General features: G+C 41.9%; 1 protein-coding gene across 2 annotated transcripts in view; it reads left to right on the forward strand.

The window, feature by feature from the left end:
• Positions 1-18,853, forward strand: part of PLCG2 (phospholipase C gamma 2) — a 168,580-nt gene that overhangs the window by 138,067 nt on the left and 11,660 nt on the right. For both annotated transcript variants that reach the window (XM_072634199.1, XM_072634200.1), the window contains exons 26-30: positions 4,103-4,205; positions 6,137-6,346; positions 9,796-9,941; positions 12,612-12,726; positions 17,810-17,977. In XM_072634199.1, coding sequence (XP_072490300.1) covers positions 4,103-4,205; positions 6,137-6,346; positions 9,796-9,941; positions 12,612-12,726; positions 17,810-17,977 — 742 coding nt within the window. The remainder of the gene's footprint in view (positions 1-4,102; positions 4,206-6,136; positions 6,347-9,795; positions 9,942-12,611; positions 12,727-17,809; positions 17,978-18,853) is intronic.

Below are 18,853 nucleotides of genomic sequence, written 5' to 3' on the forward strand. Positions count from 1 at the left end.
ACCCATCTATATTAAAACAGGCTGCCACCTTAATTTTATAGCGTCCTAGGTTCTAAACATTTTGACAGAACATGATAATTAGATGGGCCCAGTTAGAAATCATGAGTGTTCAATCGACTGATTATGTATCCAGAGATGTTTGGAACATATTAAAGATCATTGTCTCATATAGAGTATGGTAGTAGATTTTTAGCTATTTGACGTCTCTTCTCCCTGCCATATAAATGTAGAGGAACTGTTTGAAAAATGGCTATTTTCAGAAATGTTGACCATTAAGTATATTTGGAATAGTAGAAGGATAAGTAATTTCTTAGGTCCAGGTAAGTACAAAAAACCAAAGCAGTACTTTGATGGAACTTTGAGAGCCCTATTTCATCACTGAGGATTTTTCATTATTACTGTATTGTTTTTTATAATAAATTTATTGATGCCTCTGATCCTAGACAGAACTTCACCTTAGATGGTCTTAAAGGACCACTTACTGTTCTTAAGCTGCAGTGGATGAATTTCTAGTAATAAAGCAGAGTCATAGGATTATAAATTTAAAGTTGAAAAGGACCTTAGAGACTCTGTGGTACAGTTCTCCTATTTTACACTTGAGGAAAGTGAGTCACCGAGAGTTTAAGTGACTTGTCCAACAAACATCATGCAGATAGTAAATAGCAGAGCTGGGATTTAATCCTAATCCCTTTGACTTCAAATCCATTGTCCTTTCTGTTACAGCTATCTTCTTGTACACCATCTATCTTCCACCTCTGTGTTGAATGGGACAGTTCCTTAAATACCAGCATGTTTTGTGCTTCCATTTTGGACTTGTCCATGGGCAATCAAAGAGAGCACCCTTTGAGAACCATGGCCATAAGGCACTCTAGTGAGTTTTCCTCATTCAGGCCTCTCTGGAGGTGATGCTTTGATAGTCACCTTGGAGATGTGGTCAAATGTCTTTCAAGCCTTGGAGTCAGACTCAAAGGCTTTCACACTGACCTCTTGCTTCACAAGCTGAGAAACAATATTAGGCATGAAGTGGCAGGGCTGTTCATTGCAAATCTGCCAATCTTCATGACTCATTGGATCATTATCTGTCCAACCCTCTTATTTAACAGATGACGAAACTGACACCTACAGAGGTCACATAGCTATTGAGTGGGAGAGCTGCCCTAGTTTCAACTGGAATTGAGCCTAGTTTCTCTGACTTGAAATCTAGAGGTATACTTTCTCTTAGGATAGTAACGATACACCTTAAGAGTCATTGGTACTTTAGGGATCCTTTCAACAGTGTTCTCTAGAGATCATTTTCAAGGACCTTATCACTCTTTTTCTCTCCATGTTTTAATAGTTATTAGTCATAGGAATACAAGTATATCTTTAATAGACTGAGCTGTTCCTTTCCCAGGCTCATATTCTATTAGAGATGATTGAAACCATTTCTGCAGGAACTGGGTATGATACTAGAGTATGGAAACTTCAGAGGGAATCAGCTAAAGGTAGTAGACACTTAAAACACATTTCCATTTTGCCCAAAGTCTTGCTCTAAAAATGGGGCCAAATGTAAGATGCAGAGAATCTTAGACAATTTTTTAAAATCATTTTTTTTTTGTTGTCTCCTCTGGCTTTCTGCAGTTCTGTTGATGGGATAAAGGGTAATTTCCTTGGAAAGTTCTTTTTTTCCCCTACTGCTTAATAACCTGAAATCATCCTAACCACTTAAGCTAGGCATGTTCTCTTTGATCTAAACTACTCCTTAATTGGATTTTACATTTATGTGAACATTAAAAAAAATAACCTCATGCTATTATACTTGAGAGCAAAAAATGGGTCACCAGTGTTAACCATGTACCCACTGTGACCAAAGCTGCTTAGGACTGAAGGTTGTTAGGAGAAGTGGGAAGACATTTGGAAAAAAGGTCTGCTTCTTGTGCTAGATCTGGGTAAACTAGATGTGACTAAAGAAGCAGAGCTAGAAGTGACCCTACAATCACTTCATCTGATTCCCTTATTTTCACCCTCTAGGAAACTCAGGACGTTTCTAATATCATATCATAGCTGCTGGCAGAATTGGGGTACAGAACCCAGATTTCTTTGTTCCTAGTAAAGGGACTCTTTCCACTACACCCCAGGCTACCTCTCAGCCAGGACTTCCTCCTGTATTTCCATTTCAGTTTTACCTCTCTCTCAAAGAATGGTTTCTAGCCTATTTTTTATTTTTTTTGTTTCTTTTTTGAGACCAAGTCTCTCTACCTCACCCAGGCTGGAAGGGCAGAGGCTACTCCTAGGATATCCTGCTTCTAATCAGCACAGATTTCCAACCTGGGCTGTTTCACTTTTCCTTAGGCAGCCTGGTGTCCTCCCTTCCCACTTCCCCAGGGGCTCACATGTTGGTGCTAAACTTAGTGTGGATACCCAATTGAGTATGGCCCTATTGCTACTCAGAACTCTGGAGTTCAAGTAATCTACTAGCCTGAGCCTCAGTAGCAGGGCAGCCTCAGTCTTCTTTAATTCTACCAATTTGCAGTGATCCCAACATGTCCAATTATGTGATCAGAGAGGTTTGAGAATTTACTGGCCTCCAAAGATCCACAGAAAGCCAAGCACTGTGGTTGTTGAAGGCAGTGAGTTTCCTAAACTTGAATATATTAAATTAAAATAGATAAAGAATTTATTAGGTAATTTCTCTGTGCCTGGCATTGTGCTAAGTGGAAGCAGAACAGTCCTGACTTCAAGGAGTTTACGTGCTGACAGAGGATGACTACACTTGAAGGGGAGAGATGTCCAGGATGTTAGTCACTCACCATTTTATTAGGTGCTTAAGAAAAACAGCACCTGCGTTCCTGGAGCTTACATCCTAAATGGGGGAGATGACATGCAAACAGCTATGGGCACACAAAATATTTACAGCGTAAAAAGAAGGTCACATCAGAGGGAAGACATTAGTAGTGGGCAGGGAGAGCCAGGAAAGGTCTCTTGGAGATGGTGGAATGTGAGACGAATCTTAAAGGAAGCTAGAGATGCCAGGGAGGTGGAGATGAGGAGTGAGAAAATTCTAGGCCTGGGGGACAACCTGTTGCAGTCACGAGATGGGAGTGTCATGTATGAGAAAAGCAATAAGGTTAATGATGCTGAATTTCAAGGAACAGAGAGGGGAGTAAAATGTGAGAAGTCTAGAAAGGCAGGAAAGGCTGTAAAGGCTAAATGGAGGATTTTGTATTGAATCCTAGAGGTAGTAAGAGTCTACTAGAGATTACTGAGTAGAAAGTAGCATGACCAGACCTATGCTTTAGGCCACAATCACTTTGGCAGATAAATGGAGGCTGGAATGGAATGGGGTAGAGGCTCGAGGTAGGGAGGCCATTCAGCAGACTATTGCAATTGTCAAGACTTGAACTGATGAAGAGCTATGGAGGTCTAGAATTGAGCAAAAATAGGCCAAAGCTGGCCTATCAAAGTCCTCAGTGGTTCCAAGGACAGAGTCCAATTTCTGGTGGGGAAGGAGTAGAGGTGATGACTCTAATGGGCATATCTAGGCAGTAATAGATAAAATGAATTTCTTTCCTTTGTCAACTGGAACGAGAGGGGCTTTTTGCCACAAGATTGGAGCACTCATCCTTAGAGGATTTGCGGAAGCTATTGGAGCTTCATCTCAGAGTCATAACTTCTCCCTTTTAACAAGAACGAGGTGAAGCTTCATTAGTTTGTATATGAGTGAGGTTGGAAGGCAATGATTAGTCACAGGTTGGGCATAGGGAGCAGGAGTGGGGGTGGTGGTGCTCATTTAAAGGATACTTTAATTCGGAAATATGAGTTATATTCTCATGGAATTTTGCCCTTTCCACATGCAGTTGCATACTGAAAGAAGAGTGTCCTGAGAATAAAGCCCATTAGTGTGGACTGGTAGGTGTGGAGCCTGAAGGAAATTAGCTAGGGCCTTAAAAGAGTTCAGACCAGGAGGGAAGAGATGAACTTTTTTTTTTTCTAAGTAAAATTTGAAAATGAAAAATCTGAGTCCCTGGACCGTCATTGAGACACAACATGGCGAGAAGGAATACGTGGTGAAATTTGTGTTGATCATGAAAATTGGTTACTGGGATGTCTTTATTCCAAACAGGAGACCAACATGAAGTACTGGGAGAAGAATCAATCAATTGCCATAGAACTCTCCGACTTAGTTGTCTACTGTAAGCCAACAAGTAAAACCAAGGATAATTTAGGTAATCCATTCATTTTATCATCTCAGTTCACTCCTGGGTAGCTGCTCTTATTTAAGTCTGGTGAAGAACAATATTATAGCATTTGGGATTTCTCCAGATGGACTCCAGATGGAAACGATGCTCTAGGCAGAATGACAGTTCCTCCCACATATGGCCACATCTTGCACTGGTTCACAGGGAAAATGGGGATAAGGGACAGGGACCATGTGACTCCTGCCTGTCATGTTCACCCAGTAGGCAGTATGGTACAGTATAGCATATAAGTATATACATATATGTATATATTTATATGTGTATACACACATACACATACATACATATATGGTATAGTATATGGTATACTGGTCTTGAAGTCAGACTACTTGGTTTCAAGACTTGATTCTGCTCTTTGCCTACCATATGGCCCTGGGCAAGTCCCTTCCTCTGTGAGCCTTAGTAAAGCTTTTTCTTATCTGTAAAATGGGACTAGTAATCCTTACATTACTCACTTCACAGGGTTGCTAGGAAGATCAAATGAGATCATGTCTACAAAATACTGTGTAAATATTAGCCATTATTATCATTAATTTCCTTTCAGGGACCAGCAAGATGGAGCAGGGCTGAATGTGGGTTAAGGGACAAAGGGTGGGTAAGAGCATGACCATTCCTCTCCCAGAGCAGGTGCTCCTGCCAGATGGTCAATAGAGCCAAAGCAGAGGCAGTCTGTGTCCCAGAGTAGCCTGCTCATTTATTCATCAAACATCTGTTGGGTGCCTACAAGGAAAGCACTTTTTAAACCTCACAGTGCTATATAAATGTGAGTGATTATTATCTCTGTGCACAGGGCTCAGGATTATGTCACTTGTTCATTGAGCCCGTTCCAGTCACAGGCAGGTTTTTTGTGGTAAACTGGAATTCTACTTTAGAGGGAACTTTAATAGTACAGAAAAACTCCCTGTATTTCTATGGCACTTCATGGTTACAAAGGTCTCTTCCATGCATGATCTCATTGATCCTCAGAACAGCCCTGTGATATAGGTAGTACAATTATTATTTACCTTCTTCTATTGATGATGAAACTGAGGCACGGAGAAGTAAGGACATACAGCTAGCAGGTGGTAGAGTTAAATTCGAACCCAGTGCTTCCTGCTGTCCTATGCTATCTCTTGTAACTTATCAAGATTATTTCAAGGCTACTCTTACCTCAGGAGAGAATGTAATTCAGTGAAACAGAGTGGTCTTCCAACAAGCAAGTGGGACAGATAGCAATGGCAGTCATGAGGGTTTTCTGTGGCCTGCTTTTCCTTCTATATTTCACATGTGGAATGAAGTTGACTTAGTTGCTCTAAAACGCAGGGACAGTCTTCTTGGCAACATCATATGGCCAGGCTACAGGGAAACAGTGTTCCAACAAGATCGCTGGTATTTCTTTTTTTTTTTTAATTTACTTATTTATTTTTAGTTTTCAACATTCACTTCCATAAGACTTTGAGTTTCAAATTTTCTCCCCTTCCCTCTCCTCCCTCCTCCCCTCTGATATGAGATCGTTAGTATTTCCAGTAATAGACTGACTGGAAAGGTTTCGCTAAGAACTTTTATACTAGGATCTCTGTAATAGCAAGGCCTGCCCTTTCCCCTCTTCCCATCTCCCCTTTGCCTGAAAGTATCCTACCTTTGTAGCAGGCATTTAATTTTTCAAAATGCTCGCCTAGCTTTGAAGTCCTGAGAGTGTGGGGCAACGGCCTTGGGGTATGGTAACTAATGTCTATGGTTACAAAATGGGATGGCACTGGTATGCCTGAGGCAATAGTCTTGCCAGATTGCTGGGGTTTATCTTTGAGACCCAGCATCCAGTTCTTGCACGGTGAGTTAGGACTTAGCTGTGATTGTGACTGTGTCACACTCCTGAAGATAAATGTCAATTTCCTTTCCTTTTCTATATGTCTGTGCAGAAAATCCTGATTTCAGAGAAATTCGCTCTTTCGTGGAGACCAAGGCCGACAGTATCGTTAGGCAGAAGCCAATTGAACTCTTGAAGTACAATCAAAAGGGACTGACTCGGGTCTATCCAAAAGGTCAAAGGGTGGACTCATCAAATTATGATCCTTTTCGACTTTGGCTTTGTGGCTCTCAGATGGTTGCTCTGAATTTCCAGACAGCAGGTAAGGGGTCTCCAAGGATGGTGTTGTTTTTTCAATCTGAGTGTGGCTTGCTCAGTACTCTGTGAAAGTTGTGTCACTGCTGAGCCTGTACCACCTCCTGAAGTCAGACAGAACAGTGGCCAGGGGTGTAGTACTGCTATTCAGAAAGAAATAGTCATCAAGCTAGCCTTAATTACCAACTGGAGATAAGAATAAATTTTGGCCTGTTAAATTATCTTCTGACCAATCTAGCATGTTGCATATTAGCAAGCAAACCCTTAGGGGTTGCTAAGCACCTCTTCAGTTTTTTTGGAATAACAGTGGAAGAGAGGCATTAGGGACGGGGAGAATGTTGGAGTGACTGGGGAGGATAGAATGGCGTAGGGAAGAGCATATGGGATTGGTGAGTCTGCTGGTAGAATGCATTGATGCTAGGGGTATGGGCGTAGAATCCTAAGACTATTAAATGGGAAAGGGTCTTTGAGATCATCTAGCCTAACGCCCTTGTTCATTCATTCATTCATTCATTCACTCAAACATTAACGTTGGGTAAATTTAAACATAGTTTAACTCATTTGCATGAGGCATAGTCCCTGCCCTAATAGCATTTGAGGTTTAGAAGGGACCAAAGAAGACAGATCAAAGAGTTTACAGCCTTTAGGATTTACATAAGATGTTCTGCTTAACTTCATAGTGTGTATGGTCTAGTAAAGGGATACGACTCGCAGAGAGATACCTCTAATAAACACAGTTACATGATAATGCATTTCACAGAGTGGAAGGGTGACTTTACAGAATCTTAGAGGTTGAAAAGACTTTGGGGCCTATCTGGTCCAATGAACATGTGGCCTAGAACTTCCTCTATACCACCTCTGATAAGTGCTTGTCTACTCTTAGCTTGAAAACTTACAGTTTGAGGGAACCTGATACCTCTCAAAGCTCCCCATTACATTCAGGGATATTTTGTTAGGAGGTGTTTCCTTATATCAAGCCTAAAGCTGCCTCTTTACAGTTCCCTCCTGTTACTCCAGACTCTTCCTTCTAGAGTTAAGGAGAATGAAATCAAATGCCTCGTCCATACAATGACTGTTCCAGATTAAACTTCCCTAGTTCCTACACTCCTTCTTCTGTGGCATGAACTTGAGACCCTTCACCATTTGGATTATCTTCCTCCACCATATGCTCCCCATGTCATCAATGTCTTTGCTCATGTGTGATATTCCAAACTGAAAACAATACTCTGGATGTGCTCTGTCTAGGGCAGAATACACTATATGCTAGTATAGCCATTCTCATCCTGTAGATTCTACCCTTCTTAATGTAAGCTAAGATCAGATGAATTTTTTCACCTTCTGTTTTGTACTTGACTCATATTGTGCTTGCAATCCAATTAAATTTTATTCTATTAGAATTGGCCCATTGTTCTGGCCTCCAGTGATCTTTTTGCTTTCTCATTCTCTTAATTGCCAAATGTTAACTACTCCTCCCAGCTTTGAGTCATTTGCAAATCCAATAAGGGTACCAGTTATACATCTAAGTCATTTGAAAACATGTTAAACAGGATAGAGCCAAGTACAAAATTCTGTGTCATTCCACTGGAGAACTCTCCTTAAGCTGGCATAGACCTATTAATAATTATTCTTTTGGTCCAGCCTTTCAGCCAGTTCTGAATCTACCTAACTGTATTATCATCAAGCCAATATCTCTCCCTCCTGACCACAAGAATTGTATGAGAGATGTTAAGTGTTTCACTAAGATGTTGATAAATTATGCCTCCAGTATTCTCTGGATCAAGCAGTTGAATAACTCTCGTAAAAAGGAAATGCAGTGAGTCTAGTATAGTCACCTCTTGATGAAGGCATGCCCAAGGTCACATACTTAGCTAGTGGCAGAGCTAGGTTTAGAATCCAGGTCTCTTGAGGTATGTATACACACACAGTTATACACACACATATATGTATTGTACATACATATATGTATATGCAGTACATATATAGTCTAGTGCTCTTTTCAGGATATCACACTGACTTGATTGAGGGGTAGGACCACTTATTCCATTGAGTAAAAAAGGAAGATACCTAAAGCCTACTAGAGTACGTCCTGGATCACTCAGGTACCATTCTGAGGATTGTCTGATGCTCCACTGTTTCCCTTACTTCTCCCACCCAGTCCCCCCTATGATAACTGCCTGAAGTAATAATACTGGTAACTAGCATTTGTATAGCACTTTAAGGTTTGCAAAGCATTTTACATGTGGTATTTCACCTGATCCTCATAATAATCCTGTAATATGGATGTTATTATTATCCCCATTTTACAGATGAAGAAATGGAGGCTGACAGGCTAAATAATTTGCCCAGGCCATGCTGCTAGTAAGTGTCTGAGACAGGAATTTGAATTTAGGCCTTCCTGGGTCCAAGGATAGTGTTTTATGCTTTGTGCCCTATAGCTGCCTCTAAGGCCATGCTCTTAGGGTAGAAGTGACAGGTTTCTTAGCTTTCACATTTCCCAGGACATCCTAAGTGACTTCCCTTGGATCCTTTTTCATTTATTAGAAGAAGCTTGTGGGGAACACTGGGAGATATTAAAGGGAAAGATTGCTGTGCTGCCTCTAGAAGAGCTGGGTATCTGCTCAGGGTAGGAACTCCCCCTTGGGCTGGTAGGGGCTCAGGTTTATAAGACTGTGCTTAGTTATTCATATCCATGAAAACATCTTCCTTTTCTCTTTAAGATAATAAACTGAATTGCTGAGCCCTTGACAGGGCTAGCTCCTGAATAGCTCCCCCAGTGAACCTGTGGATAAAATGACCCAAGCCCCTGTCCATGTGCTGCCCTTGCTGAGGAGGCACTAAAGCACACAGTGCAGCCTCCCATCCATCTATGCCCCTTTGGACAGCCCAGCTACTTCCTTTCCTGACTGAACGAGTTTCATGACTTAAGACAAGGGGAGCTGAGCAGTGGCAGTGAGGCCCTGGCTTCACCTCCTTGCCTGCATATGAGGAGAGGTGAAGGGGAAAATGAAGCCCTTCTGGTTGACGTGAATGTCACTGATACTTCACTTGAGAGCAAAGGTTCTTAACTTGGGATCCGTGGATAGATTTCACAGGCTCTGTGGGTTTTTAAAAAGATTTTGATAACTGTACCTTGATATAATTGGTTTCCTTTGTCCTCCTATTTTATTTTGTGCATTAAAAAAAATTATTCTGAGGAGTTCACAGGCTTCATCAGACTCCACCAGAGGGTTCTATTTCTCAGAAAAGGTAAGAAGCACTGCTCTAGAGGCTGGAGAGAACCTGGCTGCGTCCTAGAACTGCAGGCTAAAATGAAGTATTTCTGACCATTGAAACAGGACCCTGCCCATCCCTCCCCTTCACTGGGCAAACTGCAGGGCCCGTGTGGGCTCGTTTGATTTTTTAACAGAATGCTCTTTTCTCTTGTTTTCATTTGCACCACCTTCATTTCTTCCCCAGATAAATATATGCAGCTGAATCATGCTCTATTTGCACTTAATGGCCGGACTGGCTATGTCCTGCAGCCTGAGAGCATGAGGAGTGAGAACTATGATCCAACACCCCCGGAGTCACAGAGGAAGATCCTGATGACCCTGACAGTGAAGGTAAAACCAGCCCTTCCCTCTTGGCCATCGAAGACGATACAGCAGGACAGAGCCGCAGGGTCAGGGAGCCCATTTGCTAGGACAGTGGGAAGGTTTGCCTTTGATGGGGAAATCACCACTTCTTGGTATGTAACTATTGGATTCTCTGCTGAAATGCATTTCCTTCCTTATTTCAACAATATGTAGTTCTGGAAAAAAACATTCCTTCTCTCTGTGACTTGTACAGTGGCTTTGGGGGAAACACATTCAGCAACCAAGAGCCTGAACTGTGTATGCCTTGTTCCCGTTAGAGAAGGTGAATTATGGGCTGGCTTTGATTGGCAGTGGCTCGGAAAGCTCAGCAGGTCTGCCTGCCATAGGACAGAAATGTGTTTGACTTCTGAGGAAATGCTGGCAAAGCAAGACATCAAAACAAAACTAACAAACAGAAACGAAAAATCAAATCCCACCCATTTTTTCTAAAGATTAAAAAAAATCCAGTCATACTCTTTCTGGAGCTCCTGGTTGGAGTTTATCATGGAAACATGTTATAGTTTATGGTGGTATCAGACTTTTTCTTTTCACCTATGGTTTGTGAGCACATTGGCTTCATATGAATTTTTTTTCTCTTCTACTGTGAGAGGAATAAAATATCTGCATTGATTTTCTCACAAGATTTGAGGAAGTCCAGAAGTCAAGCTCATGTAACAAAAGGGGTCAATTTTGTAAAAACCAATCTATCTTTTGTTTTGGCATCACCTACATTTTCCAGTGTATCTCTCCCACCATCCCCTTCCCCTCCCAGGGAGCCACCCCTCTTAACAAAGAATAAAAAAGGGGGAAAAAAGTTCAGCCAAACATCAACAAACATACGTGGAGTTTGTTGTTATTTAGTCACTTTTTCAGTCATGTCCAACTTTTTATGACCCCATTCTTGGCAAAGATACTGGAGTGGCCTCTTATTTCTTCCTCCAGTCCATTTTACAGGTAAGGAAACTGAGGCAAACAGGATTAAGTGACTTGTCCAGGGTCACACAACTGTTAACTGTATGAGGCCAGGTTTGAACTCAAGAAGATGAGTCTTCCTGACTTCAGGTCCAACTGTACCACCTAACTGCCTCTACATCCTTGCACCACAACTTATTTGGCCATTATCCAATTGATAGGCATCTACTTTATTTACAATTCTTTGCTCATAAATTTGCAGCTATAAGTATTTTGGCATATATATGACCTTTTATGTTATATCTCACTTTCCCGGAGTACACAGACTCCTTAGAGAGGGATTTCTGAGTCAAAGGGTATGGACATTTTAGTCACTTTCTTAGGAGAGGAGGGGAATAAACATTTATATGGTACCTGCTATGTACCAGGCACTGTACTAAATGGTTTTTTAAAGAATATTATCTCATTTGATCTTTCCAACAGCTGTGGGAGGTAGCTGTTATTAGTATCCCCATTTTTCAGTTGAGGAAACTGAGGCAAAAAGAGGTTTGTCTTTCCAAGAACCATAAAACTAGCAGGTGTCTGAGCCTAGATTTGAACTCAGATCTTCCTGATGCCAGGACCAGCACTATACCCACTATATCACCTAGCTGCCTCTAAGGCAAACAGAAATTAAGTGATTCGCCTAGGATCACACAGCTAGTGTCTGAGGCCGGATTTGAACTCAGGTCTTCTCTGACTCCAGGCCTGGAGCTCTATCCACTTTCCCACCAGCTGTCTTCTTAGCCTAATTCCAGCTTGTTTCTCAGAATGGTTGGATCATTTCACAGCAGCCCCAATAGTGCAAAAGTGTGCCTGGTTTTCCACAGCCGGTCCAACATAGTCCCGTCCTAACAAAGGCCTTTGATAAAGACCAAATACAGAAAAAATGCTACATCCCTCCCATTCTGTCCTTGAATCTGTGGCACTCCGGAGTGACTGAGCATATGCATATATTCATATATTCACCTTCCTACAAGGAGAATGAGCAATGGGACTCTGAAGTGTCTCTGGAGACAAGACATGGACAGCAGATAAATGGAGGAGCCATTTCACACCTGCCAGCCTCATACCTTGGACACACGCTCCTTTTGTCCTTTTCCTCCCTTCATAAATACAAATGCCTAGTAACAACTTGGGGAGCTAGGTGGCACAGTAGAGAGAGTGCTGGGCCTGGAGTCAGTATGACCTGAGTTCAGATGTGACCTCAGACACTTACTAGCTGTGTGACTCTGGGCAAGTCACTTCACTCTCTGCCTCAGTTTCCTCATTTGTAAAATGAGCCCAAGAAGGAAATGGCAAACCACTCCAGTATTTCTGCCAAGAATATCCCAAGTGGGGTCATGAAGAGTTGAATAGGTCTGAAACAACTGAACAGCAAAAGTAAAACTTGCCAGCACCCAGGAATGTTTCCTGGCCACCTTCCTCACAGACAGAAGCACAAGAAATAAGCCATTGAGAGCAGTCTGGCACCTGTGTGGATGCGCCAAAGCTGAAGGGCCATCCAAGGCAACAGGTAGCTGCCGCAACAGAGATGGGATTGTTGGGAGGAATAGATTCAGTGGAAAGTCCATGGCGCCTTAGAAACAGATGAAGTCACCTCATTGTTCCCATACATAAAAGAGAAGAGTAGCCTCTCTGGGTGTGGCAGAGTTCATTCATATGTGGAATGCCATCTAGGAATGACGGATGTCCTTTGTGTCCTAGGTCCTGGGGGCTCGCCATCTACCAAAGCTTGGCCGGAGCATTGCCTGTCCATTTATAGAGGTGGAAATTTGTGGGACTGAGTATGATAATAACAAATTCAAGACGACTGTAGTGAGTAAGTGTGCTAAGAACCTTCCTTTCTTTTAAATCATCTTGCTGTTGGGTTGTTTTAGTCATATACAACTCTTTGTGAATGCATTGGGGTTTTCATGGCAAAGATGTTGGAATGGTTTGCCTTTTCCTTCTCCAGCTCATTTTACAGATGAGGAAATTGAGGCAAACAGGGTTTAGTGATTTGCCCAGGGCCACCCATATAGGAAGTGTCTGAGACCAGAGTTGAACTCATGAAGATAAATCTTCCTGATTCCAAGCCCAGGGCTCTATCCACTGTACCACCTGTATCCTTTTAAATCATCCAAAACAGATGCCAGTGATTGCTAGGTGTGTACACGCCAACTTTCTGAGTTTGCGCATAGGAGGAAAAATGGGTATTTCACTATCATCATATGACACATTACTTCTGGGCTTCAAACTCTGAATATTCAATTTGCATTCTGACCGTACCTACTGACTGAGGCCAGCAATGGCCTCATCACCTCAATCAGGCCAGATCATCCCAGAGAAAGTCTCTGAGGAAAGTGGGCTCATTCTGGTCTGAGATTTTCTTTTTTTAATGTTCACAGCTGTAATGAACAGACTTTGTTCAAGACAGACCTGAGGACCTGGCATATAGCCAGTCAGTCAGTCAACAAGTATTGATCAAGTGCCTGTGGTATGCCAGGCCCTGTGCTAAACTCTGGTGATACAAAGAAAGGCAAAAATAATGGGTCTCTGCTCCCAGCAGATCACTGGATCTGCTGGTTGGCAATTTCTTTCTGCTGTGGATCTTTGAAGCACTTAAAAAATATGTTTTTGATTGAGGCGTCACACTTACTTAACATGAGATAAACCTGAGCAGCTAATAATGATGGCACACATTTAGTTAGCACTTTAAGATTCACATATATTACTTCATTACTTACATTCAAAACAGCCTCACGAGGTAGATGCTTCTGTTATTCCCATTTTCAGATGAGGAAACAGGCTGAGAGAGGTTGAGTGACTGTCCCAGAGTCATATATTTTGAGCCCGTATATGTTCCTGACCCCACATCCAGCACTTTTGTCACTATTAACATGTTGTACTGAGTGACATCCTCCTTTATTGTGATAATTAGCAAGTATATCAGCACCTGACCTGATAGGAAGTCTGGTGATCTCAGTTCTGTGTCTCTGGCTCTCTGGCCCAAAAAACCATTCAGAAATTGTGATATTGTCTCATGGGACTTTCCTGATTGGTAGACTGGGCACTTACCTCTACAAGAGAGGGCTAAATACTGCCTGTAGTCTGGAGGATATGGGCCTGCCGTGCCAGGGCCTACAGTACATGGACCTTCAATGCCTGGATCTCTGCTGTGAGACATTCCTTCCTCCTGTGCAAATTCCTTTGTAGCCAGCAGTCCCATCCATGTCTTTAACCTGAGGCAGTACCCAGAGTCACACAGGTTAAGTGAACTCTGTAGAAAACTGTTGTCTCCATAGGGTTTCCCTGATGAATGTAGCCTTTAATCTTGGGCAGCTCAAGAGACAAACCTTGGAGCCTTTGAGGAACTTGACTTAATTAGGGCAAATCTCCTGAGGTTCACAGATCATCCCTGTTCATCTAGGAGCCTCAACATCAGGTCGGGAGGGAGAATTGTATCTTCTGAGCAGATGTGGGGCTTAAACAAGGGTTTGGTCCCCTGCAGATTCTTTTGAGGACATTCTTTTCCCCTCATGAGCCTAGTAATTGTTCTAGGGGAAATGAAAGGACCAGTTGAGCAGCAGGGACCCTGACAATGGGTATTAAAACCAACATTTCTTCCTGGCTTAGTTTTATACTTGAATTGCTTTTAGGTGTGCCTTGCCAGTTAGGGTGGTATATAATTGACTCTGGGCTCAGGTGGTTTTCATTATTACTATTAGTAATAATCATAATAATGATGATGGTAGCGGGTAGCATTTATACAGCACTTTTTGTTTTGCAGAATGCTTTATCTGTTAACTCACTTGACCTTCACAACAACCCTGTGAAGTTATTGCTGAGTCGTTTCAGTCATGCCTGACTCTAAGAGGGCCCTTTTTTGGGGAGGTTTTCTTGGCAAAGATATTGGGGTGGTTTGCCATTTCCTTCTCCAACTCACTTTACAGATGAGGGACCTGAGGCAAACAGGATTAAGTGACTTGCCCAGGCTCACACAGTTAGTATGTGTCTGAGGCCAGATCTGAAGTCAGGTCTCCCTAACTCCAGACCTGGCACTCCATCCACTGAGCCACCTAGATGCCCGAAGTACGTACTGTTATTATCTTCATTTTACAGATGAGGAAACTGAGTCAAAAAAGGGGTTAAATGAATTACTCAGGATCACCCAGCTAGTGAATGTCTGAGGAAGATTTTAAACTCAGAACTTCTTTACTCCAAGCCCTTTTGTTCTATCTAAAACAACACCTATTATAAGTTTGCAATATTAACTAAAATCAACTTATTTATTGACCATCTCCTTATGCTTGACAGTGTGGAGGATACGGTGAATCCCAAACCCAGCTACTGCCTTTACAAACCTCACAGTCTAGTTGGGGAAATCAGATACTAATATATGAAAAGTTAAATAACAAGATTGAAATGACAGGATGAAGGAATAGTAGCAGAGATGTTAGAAGACACTCTGTTATTAATTGCCACATGAATGGTACAGACCAATTATTTTCAGAGTGAAAAGGAGAGATTTCATGCCAAGCTGCTTAAAGAAGGAGGAAGGATGACTCCTTTCTGACCTGCAGGACAGTGAATCATGCTCATTATTCCAACCATGCTCACACAGTAATACAACCTTCTTCAACCTTCTGAACTTGCCATGGTACCCACTTGAAATGTTCATTGGGTCCTCAAAGGATTATAAAATTTTAGAGCTAGAAGGGGCCTCAGATATCATCCAATTTAGTCCTCTCATTTAAAAGACAAGGTGGTGAAAAAACTTTTTCAGCAGCTCATGGCTCTGTAAGCTGTAGAGCTGATATTTGAACTTGGGTCCCCAGATTTAAACTCCAGGGCTCTTTCTGCCATCCTTCCTATTTGTTTATTCAAATCTCGTTTATCCTTTGAGGCTGATTTCAAATCCCACCTCCTTCCAAAAAGATGTGAATGAAGGGGAAAAGGAGGCAAGCCTTTTGGGTGGGTATAATCATGAGTAGAAGAAGGAGCATGGATTGTGGGTCCTGAGTAAACATAACTGAAATATGAAACTCAATTCTTTAGTCTTTAGGTGGGAAAGGATATTTGCATAAATGCAGTGATGAGATCCCTCCCAGAGTTTATTGTGGTTGGGGAATGAGAAGAAAAAAAACCCAGGTAAAGCTGAGCACTTCTGTTCTGATCCCACATTGTTCCTGTCTGAGACACAATGCAGCGTAGGGTGGCCCAGAGGGCCATTTTGTCCAGGTGGGGGTGGGGACTGGGTCGACTATGTGTCCTCCCAGGGATTTTCCAGACCCATTTAGAAATCCCCAAACTCTGTTCCCACAATTAGAGTGTGAACACCCTGAGAGCAGTTACTGTTTCACATTTTTCTTGGTAAATCTAGCCTTTGGCATAGTGTTTGATACATAGTAATTGCTTAAGTGCTTTTTCATTCATTCATTTATTTATTCATTCAGTTGTTCCACCAACTTATCTTCATTGTCTCTTTCTTATGTCCTTGTCTCTTAACACATCCAGACTTGTTGTCCCCAATCTTCTCCATCCTTTTTCCCCCTTAATCTTCCATTCACTCCTGGCAGGTACAGTAGACAGTAATGCTAAGGGAGTTAGGTGTACATGGAGGTACGTTCATCCCTGTAGCTGCTGGGGTCAAAGGAGGGGAAGGAGGAAGGGGGGAAGGACTTTTTCTTTCCTTCAAGGCTCGGTTCAGATGGCTACCTCCTTCATCAAACAAGGAGGGGAATAAACATTTGTTAAACTCCTACTCTGTGCAGGCACTGTAAAATAAGCACTTTTACAAATGTCTCATTTGATCCTCACTTTATGAGGTAGGTGCTTTTATTATTCCCATTTTACAGTTGAGGAAACTGAAACAAATAGGTTAAGTGACTTGATTGGGGTCACATAGCTAGGCAGCTAGGTGATGCAGTGGATAGAGCTGTGGGCCTGGAATCAGGAAGACCTAAGTTGAAATCTGGCCTCAGACACTGACCAGCTGTGTGAGATCCTGATCAAGTCACAACCTCTGTTTGCCTCAGTTTCAGCATCTGTAAAGTGGTCGAATAAGAGCACCTGTCTCCCAGGGTTGTTGTGAAGATCAAATGAGATAATTTTGTCGGGTGCTTAGCATAGTACCTGGCACATAGTAAGCCGCTGTTGTTGTTATTGTGAAGTGTCTGATGGCAGATTTGAATTCATCTCCCTAACTCCTGGAATAGCGCTCTCTCCACTGTGCTACCTACCTTGCCCTGATGCAGTCCAACTAGGTGCCCTTTCTGGAGCCTCTCTTGATTCGTTGGTTCTCTCCAAAGCCCTTGTAACTTAATTTAGTAACGTGTATTTACCTCATTCCCTCTATTGTATTAAAAGCTCCTTTGGGGCAAGGACTGCGTCTTACTTTATCTTTGTTTTCTACATGCCAAGGATAATTAATACTTTGTATGTAGTGGGAGCTTGATTCTAATCAATTTAACATGTATTTATTTATTGAGAGTCTACTATGTGCCAAGCTCTAAGTTAGGGGCTGGGATACAAAGAAAAAGAGAAAAGTCTCCTTCCTCAAGGAACTTACAAGGGGGAAGGCTGTCATAGCACAGATACACCATGTATCTGTTGTCTTGCGCTGAAGATGTGAGGCACTGAGAACTGATACATTTCCTCACCTGGGAAAATCTTGTTCCTTGGTTTAGATCTAGGGCAAGGAAAGAGGGAAAATCCAATGCTTTATGAGTTCTGGAAGTCCTAGAAGTGTAGGGTCTTTGTGGAGTTCTAAGCTTAATTATATTGCTTTAAACCTGTAGTGCCTCCTGTGAGTATCAAGGTATTTTTCAAAGCATCTAAATAGAAAACTTTTGTGGAATGAATGTCTTGGCCAGATGGGTGTGGAAATACAATCTCTCTTATGAACTTTGTTTCTATTCCAGATGATAATGGCCTGAGTCCAGTCTGGGCGTCTACTCAGGAAAAAGTGACATTTGAAATTTATGACCCAAATCTTGCCTTTCTACGTTTTGTTGTTTATGAGGAGGATATGTTCAGCGATCCCAACTTTCTGGCACATGCCACTTATCCCATTAAAGGAATCAAATCAGGTAAAAGTTAATTTGATTAAACAGCTAAATAAGGGCTCTCATCAGACCTTTTATCTCACTTTGGACATAGATCAGCACGTCTTTCTGTTAGTTTGAATTTCTGCCTTAGAGGCTCAATGTAGAGTTATTTTGCTTCCTGACTCCTGGAACCTTTTAACATCTTCTTCCTAATAAGGAGCATTATTGCAAGTCCTTTTATTAGAACATTCACCTCTCTTCCTCACCCTACCCACAAACCCTTTTCCAGGAGAAAGCAAGTGGAATATTTTGCAGGGAATTTCTATAAGCAAGTGGAATATTTTGCAGGGAATTTCTATAACTGGGTAATTGCTGGCTTGGCATCATTTATTCAACAATCATTTTAATTTTAATTTGATTTTATTTTTAACTTGTGGAATAAAACAAGCATTTCCATAACATAGTATGATAAACTTTGAACACATTTAAAATTTTTTTTAAACGTTGAATAATCAGTTTTAAGTCTCTGCTATGTACCAAGCACAGGGAGCAAAGACAAACTTACTAATGCCTGTCCTCAAGTTTACATTCTGTAGGGAGAGGGGAACAATAGATAAGGAAATGCAAACATATTGAAAGCAGGAGGCCCGTAGCACCTGGAAGAATAAAGATGGGCCTCATGTGGGTTCCACCTCACCTCAAAAGAAGCTAGAGATCCTTCAAATCAGAAGTGAGGAGCACATGTTCCCAGGCATAGGGGTGAGGGTAGGAAGGGAAGTCAGCCTGTGCTCAGGCATTGAGATTGGAAATGGATAGTAAGTCAATATGGAGTTCAAAAAGGAAAGTAATATGTGGTAAAGCCTGGAAAAGCTGGCAGAAGAATGTGAAAATCTGTCCATGCCAAACATTGCAGTTTCT

This window comes from Notamacropus eugenii, chromosome 1 (assembly GCF_028372415.1).
Source record: "Notamacropus eugenii isolate mMacEug1 chromosome 1, mMacEug1.pri_v2, whole genome shotgun sequence".
In the NCBI taxonomy this organism is placed as follows: Eukaryota; Metazoa; Chordata; class Mammalia; order Diprotodontia; family Macropodidae; genus Notamacropus; species Notamacropus eugenii.